At 35.4% G+C, this 22,059-nt stretch overlaps 1 protein-coding gene across 1 annotated transcript in view; it reads left to right on the top strand.

Moving 5' to 3' along the window:
* LOC119837603 (dual serine/threonine and tyrosine protein kinase-like) overlaps positions 1-6,122 on the top strand; it is a 27,754-nt gene extending 21,632 nt beyond the window's left edge. Inside the window, exons 15-22 of the mRNA XM_038363255.1 lie at positions 17-257; positions 819-937; positions 1,447-1,538; positions 1,889-2,021; positions 2,847-3,037; positions 3,549-3,774; positions 4,262-4,347; positions 4,614-6,122. Coding sequence (XP_038219183.1) covers positions 17-257; positions 819-937; positions 1,447-1,538; positions 1,889-2,021; positions 2,847-3,037; positions 3,549-3,774; positions 4,262-4,347; positions 4,614-4,831 — 1,306 coding nt within the window. The 3' untranslated portion in view covers positions 4,832-6,122. The remainder of the gene's footprint in view (positions 1-16; positions 258-818; positions 938-1,446; positions 1,539-1,888; positions 2,022-2,846; positions 3,038-3,548; positions 3,775-4,261; positions 4,348-4,613) is intronic.
* Positions 6,123-22,059: the final 15,937 nt, after the last annotated feature.

Genomic DNA, 22,059 nt, shown 5'->3' with positions numbered 1-22,059 from the left:
GGGCGGGCGGGGCGAGCGCGGCGGCGCGCGCGCTGGCGGGCGCGGCGCGCGCGGTCGACCTGCAGCCCGCCGCCTCCTACTCGCTGCTGCGCGCGCTGCTCGACTCGCTGCGCGCGCTGCTGCGCCGCCTGCGCGCGCCGCCCGGCGCCGGCGCCGCCGCGTGCTGCGCGCTCAGCGCCGCCTGGCGCCGCCGCGCCGCGCTCGCCGCGCTCGCCTCGCTCTCCGCGCCGCGCCTCGCGCGCCTGCTCTCCGCGCAGGTGCCACCACACTACTCACTACACTACTCACTACACTACCCACCACACTACCCACCACACTACCCACCACACTACCCACCACACTACCCACCACACTACCCACCACACTACCCACCACACTACCCACTAGACTACACACTACACTACCCACTACACTACTCTCTACACTGCCCCCTACACTAAGAATAGTAGGTTGGCTAAAGCCGATCGGCCTTTTTTGTGTCAAAGCGGGAAACTGAGTTGGTGGGTCGCCTGATGATAAGCGCTACCACCGCTCATGAACATTTAAGGAAAAGGATACGGGCCTTCGCCTCACCGTCACACAGTAGCGTGCTACTATTCACGCAGGTCTTCTGTGGCGATGGGGTATTATGTTTGTGTTATTTTTTCTTTCAATAACAAATAAATAGTTAAATCAATAAAACTATTAATCAGTGTCCCATCAGTCATTTATCCAAAACAAATATATTAAAATAAAAAAATATATATTTTCATTATTATTAAGCCATTTTAAACACAGTTTTATGAGAGTAATTAATAATTAATTACTGTTAATTCCAGATCCTAGAACGTCTAAGCGTAGCGCACGAGCGCTACCAGTCCGCGCTGTGTTCGCTCGAAAGCTCACTGTCCAGCCGCTTGCATCACACGGAAGACGTTAAGTTGGCTATAAGAAAAAAGTTAGTATAACTTAAATCCTGCTAAGTTATACAGAAGTACTATCGTTCCGCCCCGGCTTCGCTCGTGGTACATATATAGCCTATAGTCTTCCTCAATAAATGGGCTATCAAACACTGAAATAATTTTTCAAATAGGACGAGTAGTTTTTGAGATTAGCGCGTATTATATTAGTATAAATAAAAGGAAATTTTGTAACAAAGGCATTTAGTTCAAAATACTTCTCACTAAGGAAAACGTATTATATATAGTATAGCGGGAAACGGTTTTTAATATTTAGAATGTAAAGCTTACATAAATGTATGCTTACTCGAACGACTTGCCAACTCTCACCATAAAATAATGTTTTTTTTTTTATATTAAACACACCTAATTTGACATTTGTCACAGAGCCAAATTTCAATTGAAATTTTATCTACTAACTGCACGTCCCAAATTAAATATAACTATTACAATGGTGGAATGCAATACGAATGAAATGACCACATCGTTTATGTTCCCTCTATTCCAGATATGCGCCGTCGTTCGCCCGCCTGTGCTTGGAGAGCACCTCGATGTGCGACCTCCTCATGTACGGGACCCCGGATTTGGGGCGAGAGATCGGTACGTGTGGGTGTGGGTGTATGGTGCGTGTACCAGTAGCGAGGACAAAATCTATTAGCCAAAACCCCTTTGATTTGTGCAATCCGTACCATTAACGAAATACACGATAAAATAGATGTGTTTTCTTGTGCTTTGAGTGAGTTTTCAAAGGTACTATTATATCATCTTTGCTATTGTTATAAATAAGCTGTGATAAGCAAAAATTTTTTTTTTCTTTTGTATGAAATAGTTTTTTAGTTTTGTTTTCCTTTTTTTTTATAAAAGAACTCTGTCGAATTAGGATAATATCCTGTAATGGTAGTAAGTTCTATTTGGTGTGAATAAATAAATAAAATAAATAAATGTCAAAGGTCGCGGTCAGTACGGCGTGGTGTACGCGGTGCGCGGCTCGTGGGCGGGGCACAGCCCCGTCGCGGCCAAGTCCGTGCTGCCCGCCGACACGAGGCACTACCACGAGCTGGCTATGGAGTTCTTTTATACCAGGTGAGGTTTTATGTCATAGCGGCCTTCTGAGCTGGAGGCTCGCTTTATGGTAAACGATATGTTAATCTTAATAATTAAATAAAATTAAAACTAAAATTCGCATTAGAAAATTCTTATATCTAACGGCAGTCGTATCAGACAGTGGGGAGGCAGATTTCTTTCTCTTTATTTGGGAAGATGGTTATAATAGAAACGGTTGCATGTCATTGATCAAATTCATGCGTACGCGCACGCACACACGTACGTCACGCACGTGCTCACGCTCACACGCATGACGACAGCAAAGAGTCGATACAAGTGAATATAGTTATAATATACTGGACGTTCGTCCCGGCTTCGCCCGGATATCAAGATTCCTGTTTTATCCCAAGGGAGCATTTAATCGGGTTAAGGTCTGCAATCGACTTCACGCCTCACCAAATGTTCATGGGCGGTGGTAGCGCTTACCATCAGGCGTCCCACCAGCTCCATTGCCGACTGTGACATAAAAAAAGTATTCTATCACCCAAGTCAGCTATATGCCAAATTTCGTCAAAATCCGTTCAGTAGTTTCAGCGTCATTGATGGACAAACATGCAAACAAACAAACTTTCACATTTATAATATTAGTGTACTTAGTGTGTTTAGTAATGAGTAAGATTCGATTGTGAGGGTGGCAAAAATATGTACCCGCATACACACACTTCTGTATATGAGCCAGCATTTCGTCAATTGGACTTGAATTTTTTACTTCTTGAAGGCGTTTTTTTTTTCATTAATTTGAATGGTATTGTGATATACTTATAGTATACTTGTCTGACTTGAGTTGATGACTCCGACCCCCAGGAGCATCCCCCCCCACCCGCGCATAGTGCGGCTGCTGGGCTCGCTGGTGCAGCGCGGCGGGGCGGGGGGTGCGGGGGAGGGCCCCAGCGTGGTGCTGGTGTCGGAGCGGTGGGCGCGCGACCTGCACGCGGCCGTGCGCGCCGGCCTCTCCTTCGCGCAGCGCATGCGCATCGCCTGCGACGTCGTCGACGGTGAGCCGCACGCGTTGCGCCTTCTCTTATCTGGATATTAGATTGTATCCGTATTACTTACAATGCATATTTAGGATCTTTTATGTGTTTTGATATAAATGGAATTTTATGTGCTTTTTATACATTTGTAAATCTCGTATCGTGGTGTTCAATGTTGGAATGAGTACGTCTGCAGCACATAATGTTGCTAAGTTATTTTTATTGATATGTAATTTTCATTTTTATATAAAGCTATTCGTGAGTTTTACATCTAGATTGGTAGGGTGGCTATTCGTACCAAATATTTCGTATAAAATATTTATTCATACCAAATTTCATTGCAATCGGTTCAGTAGTTTCTGCGTAAGAGAACAACAAACATAAACACATCCTTACAAACTGTTGCAATAATAATAGGATAGGATTCGTAATAGTCGATTCGAGCCCTTCAGGGGCGCCTCGACGCGTGAGTGCGTGAGAGCGTGAGAGCGTGTCGGGTGAGTAGAGAGAGAGAGTAGGGGTGTGGCCGCAGGGCTGCGCTACCTGCACTCGCTGGGGCTGGTGCACCGCGACGTGAAGCTGAAGAACGTGGTGGTGGACGGCGGCGGGCGCGCGGCGCTGGCCGACCTGGGCTTCTGCGCGGCCGGCGCGCTCGTGTGCGGCTCGCTCGTGGGCACGCCGCTGCACATGGCGCCCGAGCTGCTCGCCGCCCGCTACCACGCGCCCGTCGACGTCTACGCGCTCGGCGTGCTGCTGTGGTGAGCGCTCCCTCGATGTACTTCATATAAAATTTAAAAAAATGCTATATTGAAGGAGAAGCCATGTTTTCTCCGATGCAAAGTCCAACCAATAACCAATGAAATGCAATTTCTGAATATTCTACAAAACAAAAAAACTATAACAGATGAAGAAAACTTTTCTAGATGCATCTACATGGGTGAGATACATAACTTTTCAAACTGCATACTCAACTCGAACATCATGTAAGGAATTTTAACAAGCACTTATTAGCTTCACCTGTCTATCTGTATGCTTGTATGTAACTGATTTGAGACTCGATTGGGACCCATTTTAAACGGACAGATTTAATTCAAAATCTTTGTACTCAAGAATCGGTGCGAATACAATAATTTTAGGAAGATACGGCAGGATTAAATAATTTTCTTACATATAATCTGTAGCAAGTGAGACAATTTAGTGGATTCTTTACATATTTATAATGTTATATCCGGTTTTTTTTTTCAGGTACCTGTGCGCCGGTACCATCAAGCTACCCGCAGCTTTCGAGTCATTTCAGAACAAGGAACAATTGTGGAGTAAAGTGAAAAAAGGTGTGGACATTAATTTTCGTATTACTTAATTGTTTCACATTTGGTGAATTGCGATGTTAGACATGATGATGAAACACTTTGGCATTTTTTGGCTAGTTGGCTATCAACTTGGTAGAAAACTTCTGCAAATGTTTGTGGGCTAATATGATAGCTTATTTATTCTATGCACTATATCTGTTTAATTAATAAACTCCCAAATTAATTCATCGATTCTGCATTGGTTTTGTTAAACGCCTAAACTAATTTTTTTCCGAAATTGTCTCCAGGCCTCCGCCCCGAGCGTTTGCCCCAGTTCTCGGACGAGTGCTGGGACATAATGCAGTCCTGCTGGGCGACGGACCCCGCGAAGCGAGCCTTGCTCGGCGACGTGCAGCCGAGGCTGGAAAAGGTCCTGAGGGAGGCGGAGAGGGAGGGGAATCAGAACCTCACCTACAATACTGAGGGAGATGAGGATAGTCTCAACATGACGGGCTTGGATGATTGATAAGAGAGCTAAACAAATGCAGAAAGAGATATTAAAATGTTAAAGAAGGAAGGAGATAGTCATTTTTTTAAATTTGTGATCTGAAAAAAAAATAGACAATGCCGAACAGCTAAAAATATAAAAGAAATCTCCATTTCTTTATATTTGTATAGGTCAGAAATTTTGGAGGTCACATATACATTAAAATTAGTGAATTTAGAGAACCTATATAGAATATATTCAGATGAGTTAATAAAGTTTTATAAGCTGGCAAAGTTATAGGCATTGAAATAGTATGAAGAACTATCTATATTAGTCATGCAATCGCCTGTTAAAAGGTTATTAAAAATCATTGAAATTAACACCTTATGTCTTTGCAGTAACGTTTAAAGTCTATTGTATCGTTCATTAGAAATCTGTTTAATGCATAAACGCGTGTGCATAGGCGAGGTTTGATTCAGAATGTTTTTGTATTATTGAATCTAGATATTCTATCCTAGATCTGTGATAAGAGGACAATTCGAAGACTAGAAAGATTCATATCGCGTTTGAAGTGAAGAGAAATGAAAGAATATTAAATATTTAATGTACTTTTTGAATATATTTGCTTTTTCAAACTTTTGATTTAAGAATGAATTCGATATATGTATTAATAGTAATTCATGGAATTATATATCGGCAATTGGTGCTAAATAGTATATTTAAAAACTGTGTTTAAACACTGTATTTGTTTGTTTGTTTATACCGTACCTAAATTTGATACGATCGTATGCCCAAAAAACATTTATATGTATTTTCATCCGACATCAAGAAAAAGAGTTGGACATTTTTTGGGTTTAACTGAAAACATTTGAGATTGATAGAATTAGAATTTAGATGTTTCTTTGTTATTTTGTCTCCCATGTGGTCCCATTTGAATTTGGTCTAGTACTGACAATTTGAAAGCAGTTTAGTTTTTTTGTTAAAAATTATTATTTTACTGTGGCTTTCCTATCTATGATTATTGTTGTGTTAATTTTTTATTTTATTCCTTCCATAAACTCAATTTCAAATAGGAAAGCTTGATGAAAGCTATTTAATTAAGCTTAATGTATGTTAATTATCATAATATTATATTTGTAATACATTTACAATTTGCTATCAATTCGCCAATGCTTCTCTTGTATTAGACTCAATAATTCCTTTTATATTAACTGAGTAAATATAATTGTATCTAAACTATTTTTTGAATAAGAAATCAATGTTATTGAGCAAGCCGTAGAAGAGAGTTTTGTGATGATACGAGGCTGAAGAGTTTGTTTGAACCCCCCAATCTTAGAAAAAACTATACTGATTTCAAATATTCTTTCACAGCTAGATACATACGTCAGAACTCAGTGTTTTAAGCTATATATGTACCGCGGGCGAAGCCGGGGCGGACTACTAGTATAAAAAGTAATACTCTTCCAGCAAGTGACAAACACAAAAACAGAAGGATTATATCTCTATAGATACTGCGTAGTTAATAAATGAGTTGCTAAGGAACTTTAGTACTGTTTTAAATTCGGTTTTTAACGATTGGACCTCACTCTAGCATATACAAAAATTTCTCATTATTCAGAAAAATTAAAAGAATATTGTTTATTTTAACAACTGCTATGATCAAACTATTAAGCACATCTCGTTTTAGAATTAAATATTACTTCTAAATATACCTAACAATGTATCTAACTATATCAAACTATTATTTAGATAACATATTCCAATGCTTTTAATACCAGCGCCTAAAACTCTAGGTCAACCAGTTTTAGTACTTGAGGATGTAGTTACTGATTGCCTATTCTTTATAGAAATATTCATATATTATTCATTTGTCATATTTATTCATTATTTATTTGTCATTTCATAAGTATGTATTAGCAGTAATATCCCAGGTAATCAAGACCAAGACAATATAGTATTGATATACAACTTACGAGCATCTATCAATAAATTGTAAGCAAGCTTTATTTTTTCTCCAGCTTCATTCATTTTAGAATTGTTTTATTTCTAATTCAAAATATTTGTCAATAACCTAGCCCTGTTTGTCATAACAGTCCGCCATTTTGGATTATTATGTTCGTAATTAAAAAAAAAAATGGCGGTAAAATATGTTTAGGTTATTTACGGTTAAGTCTGCTTGCATCCGTATATGTGATATTTATATAAGTATTGTTATGAGTATATACTCTCAGTGTGTTTCGTTAAAGTTTTTATGATAGAAGAATGATCTCGAAATTTCCTGTAACATTATATAATTATAAATATTTTAGGTTAGAGACGATAGATGGCATTATTTTAAAATCTTGTACTTGTATATATTTAGTCCATATCAATGTTTTTAAATTTTAAAGAAGAATTAGTAAGCATTCTGTTAAAACTACCACTATTACTATTTTTTAATTTATACTCTATTGTGATTTTTTATAACATAATTTTCATTCCAGCGCCATCTATCTATAATTTAAGTAATTTGTTGAATGTTATTCTTTTTTCGTTACATAAAATTTCAAAACAAATGAACTGTCAATAATTGCGTATTTTATTATTGTCACAAAATATTATGCAACAATATTATTGTGAGAGCAATTATATTTTCTTAAATAAAGTATTTTTATATGAACTTTTGTATTTTATTATATACATTGTTTATGCTGTACAATATAGAAATATGTAATGTGGAATATTGATTTTAATGTTTAAGGTAGGAAATAATTAAAGTAACAATCATTTAATTTCACTTTTATCGTTTCAATTAACTCCTGTAATGTTTGCTTGAAAAACCAAAAACTACAAAGTTCTCCATTGGCCTCCTTATTCGGCCTTATCGGCTATTATAGCGGTTAGCGATGTCTATCTTTTACTTTACTATTCAGGTAGGGCCGGTCGGAAAGCTAGTTATCTATATATATATCACCAGAATCCAAATGTACGAATCGTACAAATTTATTAAAATATTTATCAAAGTTTCAGAGATATTTTCATAAATTTTTCTCGGATCCCATTCATACAACCATAATGAGTCTGTCTTCAGATTGACAGTGTACCTGTAGCTACTACACAGATAGTCCTTTTTTATTTCTGTGATAGGTAAGCGCTTGACTACCATCTCGCCTGAAGATGCCCAGATTATAGCCGTCGGGGAACACAGACTCGGGAAGCATGTTCCAGTCCCTTGCGGTTCGACTAATGACTAAAGAGTCAAACCGCTTAGTCCGGATATATGGAACGTCCACCAAATAGCGGTGCCTAAAGTCTGTGCGCCTCGACGACTGATGGAAGAAGGGGGATGGTGGAATCAAGTTGTGTCATTCCACAGCACACGTCAAAATGTATCCGATAAAAAACTGATAGGCTAGCCACTCTGTGGCGATGGGCGAGGCTCTGGAGTCTTTTGCCTACGAGATCATCGTCGTTTATGAGCTTCTTAACACGCCTCTCTATCGCCTCAAGCGTCTCCAGCTGGTAATTGGCAGAACCCTCACAGAGGTGATAGCAGTATTCCATGCAAGACCCGACTTGTGCTTTTTAGAGATTGAAGTGAAGTCCCGTGTCCCCTAGTGGGATATGGGGCAGATGATGTACATCTGTTTCATTGATCGATTTTTCTTTAGAAACAAGTAGGTGATCACCCTTCTGTGTCCTGCCAGACCGAGGCATGTTTTTTTTGTGTGTCACCACCGGGAATTGAACCCAGGACCCCTCGTTTCTACGCTCAGGCGTTAACCAGTGTACCAAGGAGGCGGTCTAGATTGAGCATAGTACTATTTACTTAAGAAGTCAGTTAAATATTTTTATGATATCAAGGCCAAACCACTTAAACACAACTCGTAAATGGGACATCATAGGAGCTCAATAAAGGTTTATAGCGGACATAAAATTAGCATAAATATTGTGGATGTGCTGTAAGAATTTATCGTGTGCACTCAGATACCAACATTATGTACCCAATTATCGTTTAAATTTTTCGAAGGTTCGTAAATATTTCGATTTTATTAATATGTACATGTTTTTAGTTGCTTCTCAGTGTTTGTCGTTTCTGTTTGGTGCTTCATCAATTGAATAGTGTTTATGGTAGGTAAATAAAAATGGCGGACACTACATATTCATAACAGACCAGATATAAATATCTTATTCAGTCTTTATTTATTCAAAATATTATTTCTACGTTTCTAAGTATGCAGCTGAATCTTTATAAGTAATCACAATAGTCGATCTAACATACACATTTTAATAATATGCTAGAGTAATTCGACATTCAACTCTTTCATTCCAACTAATAATATCGCATACGTTTCTGCTTTCCAGCATCCAAGCAATGTAAATCACCGCTATTCAATAAGTAATAAACTATGAAAAAAGGATTTTAAAGCCATTCTGCTCGGAGCCTGGGAACAATTCGCTCGTTTTTATAAACCGCTTCAATGGGAGCTAGGTTTTCATTAAATCTACCCCGGAATTTGCATGCATTATTTAGTCTTTGTGGTCGCGTACGAATTCAAACTCGAGTATTATGTAAATGCCGGCCCTTTCAGTGATATGTGATTTTATTCCGAAAAAAGATAGCATCCGTCATACAGCTGAGGCAGTTCGGCTGAGATGGGATTTAATTTCGCTGATAGTTTTGGGTGTATAAGTCTCGAGATACTGGTAGATGTCTGATTTACTCATATTTTATCCTAGGCTCCTAATAATAATGATGTATAAATTTAGTTCAATACTTTTATTAATTTATTATATTGCTTCTTCACAAAAATTAAGTACCTCTTACCTTTTACACTGAAACTTTTCACATTCGCGTACGGGAATAGTAGGTATAATGTTTTAAGTTTTCCGCAGGTATCTACATACTTCGACCATTTCAACATGCATCTTGATAGTAGAAAACCTTAAACAAGAAAAGGCATGTATAAGATCATAGCTATACTTGTATATCTGTATAATACTACTTCAAAAATGTTACAAAATCATAACCATAAGCGATCACAAACACAACTTGACACAAGTATCTTATAAATTATATAAAACTAACTCACAGCAAGTAGGAAACAGAACATTAAAAACTGAGAATCTCTTATAACCACACCAACTGACATTACTAAACCGACCGCCACCGCAAAACAAAACACAACTCACAATGGATTAGTAATCTCCAAATTCTGTGGATCTGGGAAACAATGGTCCTCAGTAATAAGATGCGGGATGTAATCGCAATATGCCCTCACCCTCACCCATCGCTATCTCTTTATTTTCCTTGATGTTCCTTGACCTGGCTCACGAACTGGGATGAATCTTAAATGCTTTGCATTGAAGTCAGTAGGCAACTACAAACATTTGATGATCCAATAAGCAAACGTGAAGTTAGACCATAACATCAGGAGTATAAAGCTCCTATTTATTTCAAATTTAATATAATTCAATTTGCTTCCAATCTCCTTATTCAAACTTAACCTTAAATTATTTGTTCATTTTTCTGTTAACAAAGCATATGTAAACAACAATTCATTGATAAATATCAAATATCAGAAAATAGCAGGAGATAAAACTAGTATTATGTAAAAATAGGTCGTTCTATATTAATATCAAACAATATCCACACAAGGGTAACTCTTTGTTTCTATACAACCTCTTCTAAAAGTTAGCCCCGAATCAAACCTCTTCTGTATTTCATTAGAAAACAAACAGATCGACAAAACAAGCAACTTCCAGATCGCCATCTGCCCGTACAGCACATCTTATTGACGTGAAATTATACGAAAAACAAAAGAATGATAGAAAGAAACTCTTTGATAAAACAACCCTTCGCAGTAACTCGGTTTTCGCGCCTTCGTTAACTGTCAGAATAACGACGTAGATGCGGCGTGCGAGTTTATGCCCTACGTGCTTTATTAGGCTCTGCTATGAAAATATTTGTGAGTGTTGAAATATAAGGAAAATAATGTGAACATCTATATTAACAATATAGAACTGAAGAGTTTGTTTCTACGCGGTAATCTCAGTCACTACTGGACCGACTATGAAAATTCTTTCCATGTTAGTTTCGCAAGACCCCCAAACCCCAACATCATTATTTTAAATTAATAATTTTTGCAAAATTTTGATGAGCGATATTAAAAGAGCTACTTGTTTCTAGCTGGGTCTTCTCTGTAGGAACAGCTTTCCTAACCGTTGGTACATAATATAAGATCATAATGTAATATAATAATAATATATTACTAATACTCATAATGTATTTTTCGATTCAAAACCGTTTTTATGAGAAGTTTGCTTGAATTAATAAAATGTTTGGTTGTTATGTTTTCTTTTTTTCACGAAATATTATACATTATATAATACTGATTGCCACAAAGCATAATATAACCAACGATATCGTGAGAAATGGTCGCATCTGTCGCTTTATCTATTATCCAGAAGCCCGAAAAACTGAAATTATATTCCTTGGGATTTTTTCTGCAAATATTTTGAAGACGCGGCTTACTGCCGACGCTGTTCTGCTTTCCCAGTCTCGTTTAGTTAACTTGTTGATTTTCAAATGATGAGCCGCACAAACAATTTATTTATTTATTTCAGAATTCGTTTTTAATGAAAAATCTTGAGAGCGCATAATGAAATTACATTATAAGATGTTTTGTATTATTAGCTCGCTGCCTTGTGTTATATTGTGTATTATAGAGCAGACATCATATTTTTATTTGCCTTTTTCTTGTAAAGCTTTTAATAAATAAGTTTCAATTAAATACATATAGTACTTAATCCTACTTATACGTACAACCTTATGTTATGTTCACAGAAATATGCTTAGTTTTTTTTAAATGGTATCTTTTAGAACTATGGTTTTGTTATTAATGTATTCTTGCTAATCAAGTAATAAGAAACTTACTTAAAGCTGTCTCTACACTCAAATCCCCAAGACCCTTAGAGAAATTGAATAAAATACATAAGGCAAGTTGTCACTCCATAGTATAAAACAAAGTCGCTTTCTTTGTCCCTATGTCCCTATGTATGCTTAAATCTTTAAAACTGCCCAACGGATTTCGATGAGTTTATTTTAATAGATAGGGTGGTACAAGAGGAAGGTTTATATGTATAATAATATCTGTTAAACTAATCCGAATTTACGCGTGCGAAGCCGCGGGCAAAAGCTAGTATATATATAGCTTCGGCACGAATTGGGCCAGCTCGCACCGGGGAAGTACCACACCCCCACAGAAGACCGGCGTGAAATAGCATTCTGCTGTGTTTCGTTCGGTGAGTGGGGGAGCCGGAAGCCCATACCATGGTTTCCTTACCTTTATTCCTCTCGCAAATCCTTTCTTAATCCCATCCCAAAAAGTCGGCAATCCATTTGTAGAGGCGTAAAGTCTGCAATGGACCTTATGCCTCTCTAAATGTTCATGGGCGGTGGTAGCGCTTACCATCAGGCGAACCACCAGCTCAGTTGCCCGCTATGACATAAAAAAAACAATCCTCAATTAGTAAATTCCAGTTTTATCAAGGCGTTTTCCCGAGTCAAAACTAATTGCATCAAAGGCATCTAGAATGTTTCATTAAAATTAGTCGAGCTTTTGCTTATAAAGAAAAACGCAAATTTTCAACCGAATTCAAAATGAAGGAGTCGTCAATACGACAGCATTTTTTTTTAGATTCATACCCTCAGAACTTTCGACTGGGTAAAACGATTTAGATCTAATATATAAAATTCTCGTGTCACAGTTTTCGTTGCCATACTCCTCCGAAACGGCTTGACCGATTCTTATGAAATTTTGTGTGCATATCGGGTATGTTTGAGAATCGGCTAACATCTATTTTTCATACATCTAAATGATCAGAGTAAGGCAGAACAGCGTTTGCCGGGTGCAGCTAGTGATTTTTATATTATTTGATGATGCCTCCCTATTCTGATTTGATGACGGATTAGTCATTGTTTAAAACAATTATTTAACCAAAACTAATTACTTAAAAGAACTACACGTCTACCTCTACACCTTCGCAGCCATCTAAGTCTCAACAAAAACCAAAACTCAGCGAATACACTTATGCAGATCGATTAATTACTCATGATATTTGCATAACTTCGTGCGAGCACATTCGCACATCAAATGAACAGTCTGCTATTTTATTAGGTTAGGCCACAGAGCACGCGGTTCAGAGGCTGCATGCTGATTTTTTCGCTGCTCACCTTTATTAGGAAAATATTATATTGTATGAAATACAAAGAGACTGTGTTAATTAGTTTGATTAAGAATGTACAATTCTAAACAACTGCCTAATTGATGTAGTCAATTGATAACAAATCGCAGCTAGTCAAAGTGAGGGTAGTTGGACCGAACGTTGAATTGTGAACACAAAGGCACAATCCGTAGGAGTGCGCGCCATTTCAAAGCAGGGCGATGTTTTATAGGATTCGACATCTTAACAAGTTTTACCAAGTTATGAAAAGCGACATATGTATCTTAACTAACAATATTCAACAGAATATTAAAACACCATCGATAACCGACAATACATTAATTTTTTATTTAGCATACATATGAATTTTTAGTTACGAAAATCTAAATTTTAGGAACTGAATTCTATAATGAATGCAACTACATGGCGCTTTGTCTGCTCTGAAGAGGAATACTTTCTCCTTTTAAAGCATTTTACATTGACGACCCTCTTGGTAGTGGTGTGAAATTGTGCAGTTAATTTGAAGACAAAGGATCAATTCCAAGTATCATTTCCTTAGATCAGCGCGTAATCAAAAAACTTAAAATTTTCTGAGGTTTATAACATTAGTAAACTTAATATTAGATTATAATTATGTACAGAGGAAAATTTGTGTCTAGTCTTCGTGATTATAAAAACTTCTAATACTCCTTAATAAATATGATAATCAAAAAGGAATTAATGATATATAATAGAGTTTAACTACTCTGTGATTTCTGGATTATAGTATGGAGGACGATTTCTAGATTTCTGAAATGACTCAATGAACTCAATGAATTTGTCATAAGTATTTTGAAGGTTAAACATTTACTTATAGAAAAAAGAAGATAAACATATTGTGTTTATCTTACAAGCAACCATAGAAGTTAAATAAATACCTTAAAATATATTTTTGTAGGCATTTTTTTTATTATATTATTACATTTACAAAACACCATTTGGAGTCTTATTCCGAGAGATATTATATTTACCTTATACAAATATTATTCAAATTATGTTTGCAACATACGAAAAAATAATATATTGCCTACGAGAAAAACGAAAAAATAACTTTGTTTACATATTCGGTTCAAGTTAAGCTTGTAATATTATTTTTAGTATTACCCATTTATTCGTTTAAAAGTATGTTGTTTTACCATTCATATCAGCATGAATAGACGAAAGGTAGGTAACGAATTAATGTAAAATTATTAACTGATAAGAAACTTAATTCTAATGGGATTAGCAATACAATATACGCAACAGTAGTACATTTTTTAATTGATTATAATTTGAGTTTGAGTTTGATTATGTTTAAATATGTTGAACAGTTTCATTAATTCCTTTAAGGTCATAGTTTAAAAACTTATAGAAGCGCACTAAGCTTGAAAAATGTTAATTTCCTACATTTTGTGTTGTATGTGAATGTGTTAATTGCTTTTACAATTTGTCTTTAAACTTTCATCGATTCTAATAATAGAAAGAGATGGTATTTCAATAAGATCATTTTAAGGCTAATCTTAATATATAAAATTCTCGTGTCACAGTTTTCGTTGCCATACTCCTTCGAAACGGCTTGACCGATTCCTCTGAAATTTGGTAAGCATATTGGGTAGGTCTGAGAATCGGCCAACATCTATTTTTTATCCCGATATTCCTACGGGATACGGACTTACGCGGGTGAAACCGCGGGGCGCAGCTAGTATGTATCTATATAACTTCAGATTTAAATATTAAAATCCTTTATAGTGTAATATTTATCCTTTATAGTGTATATAACAACGACATATTGAAAAACAGCAGTGGTAACGTCTAAAATATACCTCAGTATCGTAAGAATAAATAGCAAGCAGCTCCCGGTCCATGCGGCGTGAAAGCCAGTTAATTAGATCAGTAATCATCAAGTCCCAGTGTCGCGTGACACTCGCCTCATTCAATTACCGAGTGAGGAGTTATTCATAAAGCCCCCGTTAGGCCCTCAATCCACTAGAGGCGACAATGATATTATTGTGGATTAGCTGTTGTCTGCGACATCCGTGCTGGCAGAATAGCTTTATTTTAAAAAATTTGCGCCTTACGGTTTATTTATAGCAAAGTTTGTTGGTATAATATTTGCTAGTTTACTTTTATTATTTAAGTATTATTTTATAAATGCACTAGTTGTTCGGCCCGGTTTCACCCGTGTTACATATTTAGCCAAATTTATTTATTAATAAACTGATTTTATTGAACTAGAAATGTTATTTAAAATATCACAGCAGATGTTGAAAGCATGTTTGTCATAAGAATATAGCTTTCTCGGTAAGAACTAACTTAACTGCTGAAAAATAATCTAATTAGCATAATAGGTATTGAGCTTGACCATAATAAACGCATAAAAATCAAATCTTATTTACTTTTTTAATAAATTAGTGTAGATGTAGAAATGTATAAATAGAGAGTAAATAAGCCACTATTCTTCCATCTGTGTGCAATATTCACTTATCTCTATAAAATAAAGCCTTAAATATTTAAGGTAAAGGATCTTTTCCTTAGCAAGAGTTATCAAAATCGAATCAGCCTTTTTAGATTACCACGGGATAACCGTGACCGACATGCAGTAAGGTGATTAATGAAAAGAGATATAAAATGAAGAGGATAGGTCGGATTCCTGGTGGAGACTGATTTTCTATTCTTTAAAAATTTCTCGTTTATAAAGCACATTATAAGAAATAAATAATTAAACTGATTTATTGCAATTAAAAACATACGAATACCACACATAAACAGTTAAATAATGTTTATAAATAATGTGGAAAGTAATAACTGACTAATTTAGTATTGTAGATATAATTTTAAACCAAGAAATAAATTGAAAAAAGACATTATTCTGTGCGGCTCGTTAATTGCAGGCAAAAAGGTCTGACTCAGTTAAATTTATGCTAGATTTTAATGCTGAAAAACAAAATATTAAACAATTTGGTATTAACATGTCTTAATACAACAATATCATTGTAATAACCTATACCATCGGTAAGAATACTCTATGTACAATTGAAATCCCGTGCCGAAGGTATTTCAAGATAATTATTTTTGACAAAAAAACGAAACCGCGTTTAAGTTAGCAACACTAGACTAATTTTTAAATTGGAAGGCACCAGCTTTCAAATAAAAAAAGAATCATAATAATCGACCACTCACCAATCGGCCACAAAGCTATGAGGTAACAAATACAAAAAACATAACCTCTTTTTTTCGAGTCGGTGATTCCACCGATTGTATACTATTCAGTTTACACTCGTTCAACATAATTACCATTCTTGATGGATCAGTGTGGAGCAGGAAAAATATCAAATATTTGGCTTCAAATTTTTTTAACAACAAAAATCATTGCATAACTTGTTTTTACCGTAATCCAGCGTGTCGTAGCGCTATAACATATTAATTATGTTAATTTGTAAGCGGAACGAAGCGCGTTAATGCTGCGACACTGTTGCACCAACACTAATTCTAGCGTCGCTAATTAATTACGGATCTGGCTGATGTTTTATTATTTTTGGTGAAAAAAATTCCTGCTACTATTTTTTTCTATTTAACATTTACAAGCACTTAAGTCTTCACAAGGAAAATAAATTAAACACAAGCAAACACTACTATATTATTCGTATTTAACCAGTTTCACGTAAACACCTTGATGAAGTGGCCCAAGCAGAGTTCCAACCCGCATTCGAGTACTCTGGAAAATAATTCTAATTGCAAATAACCCTTAAAATTCTCGCTACCTTTTGAGGGTCACGGGGGCACTTTTTACCCTACTTTCTTGTATTTAAAATTATACCCCTCAAGGGTTACTTACGCTCGTTTTGAGATTTGAAATGTATTTTAAAATTATCAGTTATTGCGATTTCGTTTTCTAATTATTCATGTTATTCCTTGAGGGTTTATTTTATGAGTTATTTTTTGTTTCGATTTTTACATAATATTACACGAAGGAATTGTATTATTTTAATGGAAAAACTCTTTTACACGATAAAAATGTTCAGTGCAATGTCTATTAAGTTTAACTTATCTCCAGAATTCAATAATAGAACCCAGTTATTTACAATAAACAACGAATCATTTGAAAACTGTATGTTCTATTGGTACGGTTAAATGACACCAAGACTATTGTTTAAGAAAAGATTATTGCGACTGCACCAATGTCGAATTAAGATCCACACTGGTTCATACTTAGCAATGTAATTAAATTTATATAAATATAGCAACAAATAACAAATACCATAATAAACAAATAATGTTAATTATGCTCCTACTAATCTTATCTCCAAATATACTAAGTATTTTTATCAAGTACCTGCATGTGGTAGAAGATTTCATATGTACGACAAATGCGGTGTATGGGCTTATACAAGATTTCTCGTAACTCCAAATCTTCTAACTTTTGATCTACTTCCCCTCTCCGAGCTACTGTTAAGGTTATTGCTTTAAAATGTTCAATAGTTAGGATCAATGCATGCGATTTGCATTTGAACCAAACCTTTTGCCAATCTAGATAATTGAAGAGAATACGATGAATTGAGAATGAGGAGACGGCAGACTATAAAAGTTTTACCCATTTTAAATGTTATTTGTCGTTAATCTTCAATTAATATCAGTTAGTAATTACAGAGATAAGCCGCTCTCATGGGGCCGAGTTCAGCCCGTCTGTCAACAACTTCGATTCATAGACGCTCTAGAACTTTCTAGGATTATTCATCCGAGCATCGGAGACTTAGAATTAGTGTTTACTTGTGGCTTCTCTTGTGGAATAATGGCGTTTTGTTTAATCTTATATTTTATAACGTTTAATAAATAGAGGATTCAGTTGTTTAGTGGTTAGGTTAGGTGGTTAGAGATCCTGGCAGTGTATTAAGCCACAACATACTCTATGTTGTGGTTTAATACACTTTTTTAATGAAACTACTACTAACACACTATTTTCAAAAATACTTTTGTAGTGCTATAGTTTAGATATTATTATAAAAATATTTAATTAGATTTTTCCATTGATTTATTAACATGCAGATATAACTCGAATGAGCAGTCTTAAAACGAGATTAATTCATAGAAAGACTCTTTCTTTCTAGAAGTTAGAGAGAAAAGTAAAGAAAGAGTAGTTATTTGCTTAAAAATATAAAGTATGACACCAAAAATTGTGCGTATATAATTTTTTTTAATAATTTCTAGTTACACATTATAATATGACAAGCGAAATAGCTTGAATTCGCAAAAAATCCGTAATATAAAATGATTCTTACAAGGCTGAAGTCCCCGGGCGCCTCGTAATGATGTGACAGTTTTGAGCTGACTTTGATAAATCTTATAATATCATCCCTTGGGACGGTTCCTTGTTTAAGTAAAATTATTATTGTTTTACTGATTTTTCAAAGGAGTTCATCAATTATATTTTTGCTGGTAAGTGAGAAGACGTTTTATTGGGATTCTTGTGATTTTTAACTGACTTTAAAAATGAAAGGTTCTGTATTCGAGTTTTTTTTTATTCGTTACCTCAGAACTTTGGACTGGGTGTGTCCATTTTAATAAGTCTTTTATTATTTGAAAGCAGGTACCATCCGTGTGGTCCCAATTAAATTCTGTCTAGTTCTGATAATTTAAGGGCAAATAACATTTTTAGAATTATTTTAGAAATAAATGTGAGCCGTCACGGGACGCCTGGCAGATGTGAAACATCGACATTATTTTATATATATACCATCGTATAGCGTGGCGACGCGTCGCCACGGCATGCATCGCCACGCCAGAAACGGTTTTACGTGCGGCTATAGATGTTTCACATAAAAAAAAACATATTTGACTATAAATGAATAATCATTGTTGCCTTTAGTATTATATATTCAAATGCTCAAAGAACATAACCTCATTCTGGTGTGTTTACGTAAGAAGATACATAAATAAATCTATTTTAGATCCTTCCGAAGCCGGTTGTTTATCCAGCCCCTTCACAACATCCTAAAATCCTTTTTCAGCGGCTCTTATTAGTTTTTACGAGAGCAAAAACAGTTGCTATCAGCACTCCCCTCCCAAAGATCTTCCCCTTTCGCAATCTAAGAGACAATATACACTTAAAAAGTTCTATTTAAGCCATTTTTGCACCTTAACAAAAGGTCTTCTTTTAATGAATGCCCAACTAACGAGCGCCCTGAGACCCCCCGCGATGAATATTTTGACAGCTTCCGACTTGTCTGTCTTATTATCTTTTTTAATGATTGAAAATTTTGCCTATTGTAATGTGAAGTTGCCTTGTTAGCGTAGACATTTACCGCGATTTTTTTCACTACAAACAAGTGTTTATAAAGTACAGTAGCTATGACCTGTTAAAGGACAATTTCGATTAGTTTAATTTAGGTGTCAGTCTCCCCGTGACCACGCTCGCTGTAAAGTGTTCGAAACGTCGGGTTAGTAATATAATGAATAAATCGTGTTAAAAATCCGTTAAAAAGTTTTTAATTTCTACTTAAATTTGAACAAAGCTTCTTATATCTTATTATATAATATTACATTTAGTTTATTTTTTGACGACCTAAACAGAAGTCTTTGATTTTTAGTATAACCCTTTGTCTTATAAACCATTACTAGCTGTGACCCGCGGTTGAAACCGCGTAAGTCCGTATCCCGTAGGAATATCGGTATTAAAAGTGCCTATGTGTTATTTCAGTTGTCCAGCTATCTACGAAGCAAAATAGTATTATTATTCACCAATAGATGTCAGGAAAAAAAAACACGAATAAAACACAAATATGACATTTTCTAAAAAAAATTCCTAGCTAGATCGATTTATCGCCCCCGAAACCCCCTATATACTAAATTTCATGAAAATCGTTGCAGCCGATTCCGAGATTCCAATTAAATATTAGAATTGCTCGTTTAAAAGTATAAGATATATAAGTGGAGTGTCTGTTTGTTTTATCAAAATATCTAAATACATATGTGATGTATACACGCTACATCCAGACCAGAGAGCATTTTAAGAATTTTAACTAACTAATCTTTGGAACTGCAGGACCAGATTTGACGGGATTTTTTGCAATATAGTTTATATAATATGGAATAAATAAATTGACGTTACTATTATTCATTCTCAGGAGAACATTAGGATTAACAGGAAACAATAATTTACGCTGGTGAAACAGTGAGACGCGGATTTAAAATGAGCATACTATTCAAACCATTTTTCGATGCCATTGTGAAAGTTAGTTATAAGCGTAGAATATTATTAAATTAAGATACAAAATTGTACAAATCATATTTTCTTTCTGTACTATTCTTGGGAGGGTTGTTAATAACTACGATGCACGTACCGACTTCGCATTAAATAAGTCCATGAATAAGTGAAGGGATTTCGGCGCCATGACAGTTTCGAATCCGCATCCAATGCCCTTTATACAAACTAATTAACATTTTTATAAGGTCTCCTTTGAAACATTTCTCAGCAATTGAAACATAATTGTTTCATTAAAATTAAAACTAGGCGTTTCTGGGCCTTTGTGCCGTAACGAGCAAGGTTTTGTATTGTTACGTCTTTATAATCTCAGCTCGCAATTGTTTAAATTCTTGAAATATAGCGGCTCAAGGTGCCGTGCCTGTGAGATCGCTATTGTCCGAGCCGACGAGGGCTGGATACCAACTACGGAGTAAATTGCAGGGTTTCTAGATCGCCTCTTCAGATACGAAACGCTTGATTTAATTCTTGATGTCATTACTGGACTTTGCCTAATTTTTACCTTCAGGGAGAGGACTAACAGATATTCCATAACTCGCGCTTTTAAAATACAGTTTGGTAGATTTTCGATAGATTTTTCGGTTTTCGATATACTAGTCACAAAGGTTTCTTCCTTCATCAATTCAAACAATGCTGATGAGAATAATAATATCCTATCCGACTAATATCATAAATGTGAAAGTTTGTAAGGATGTGTGTGTGTGTTTGTTGCTCTTTCACGCAAAAACTAATGAACCGATTGCAATGAAATTTGGTACGCAGATAGCTGAACAACTGGAATAACATATAGGCAACTTTTATCCCGATATTCTTACGGGATACCGACTTAAGCGGGTGAAACCGCGGGGTGCAGCTAGTGTGATATAAACTGATCTACCTTATAGTGAAGAATCCCAAAGTTCTTATAAATATGTTTTATAAACACGTTAATAATAACATTGTTTGATAGGTAATAAAATAGAAACATTGTCACCGACACGCCACTAATGTATCGATACGCAATATTTTATATCGTTTCCCGTTTTGGTATTAGTAACGCTAAATTCGACCTAGATTTTGATATTTTGTCCACACTAATACTATAAAGAGGAAACTTTTGTATTATTGTATGTTTATAACGTTTTCACACAAAAACACTGAACCGATTTCAATAATTCTTTCAGCAATCTGTCTGTACATACTTGATAACTTATAAATCTTTTATCTTCTTTATAATGTAAAGAAGTTTATGAATTTGCGAGTTTGTGAATACTGAATCGATTTTAAAAATTCGTATAACTAATGAAAGCCACTTTCCATTACGTGTTAGGCTATATTTTATTTCGTTTTCCGAGTTAACCTAGGCTTAATCAGGACGAGTAGCTTATACAGGACAGGGCAAGACAGGGCTTAATCACAGGAAACAGAGCGAATTCGGTTCACTGTGGTATTATTGTTATAATGTTATTCTCTAATTAAATAATATAATACTCTGTAACGAGAGTAATTGACTATATTTATTTATTAATTTATTTCAAGCAACATATACTACAGTCAAAGTAAATAACTTAACATTTTAATTAAAGAACTAGAGGGAGGTATTGAATTCTCACTAGTAGATATTGTAAAAACCGAAAAAAAAAATTATATGCTGTCCACATTCTATTGTACTTCTCAGCCTATCGAATACACGCGAAACAACTCAGAAAAACACCATCCACACGTTTCGGATAAGTTTAACAGATAGAATTTATAAATGTATACAGAGATAGATATATAATACGCACTTTAAGAAAGTAAAGTCATG

This window comes from Zerene cesonia, chromosome 28 (assembly GCF_012273895.1).
Source record: "Zerene cesonia ecotype Mississippi chromosome 28, Zerene_cesonia_1.1, whole genome shotgun sequence".
In the NCBI taxonomy this organism is placed as follows: Eukaryota; Metazoa; Arthropoda; class Insecta; order Lepidoptera; family Pieridae; genus Zerene; species Zerene cesonia.
The sequence above is the reverse complement of the archived record's forward strand: the minus strand, read 5'-3'. Positions and strand labels throughout refer to the sequence as shown.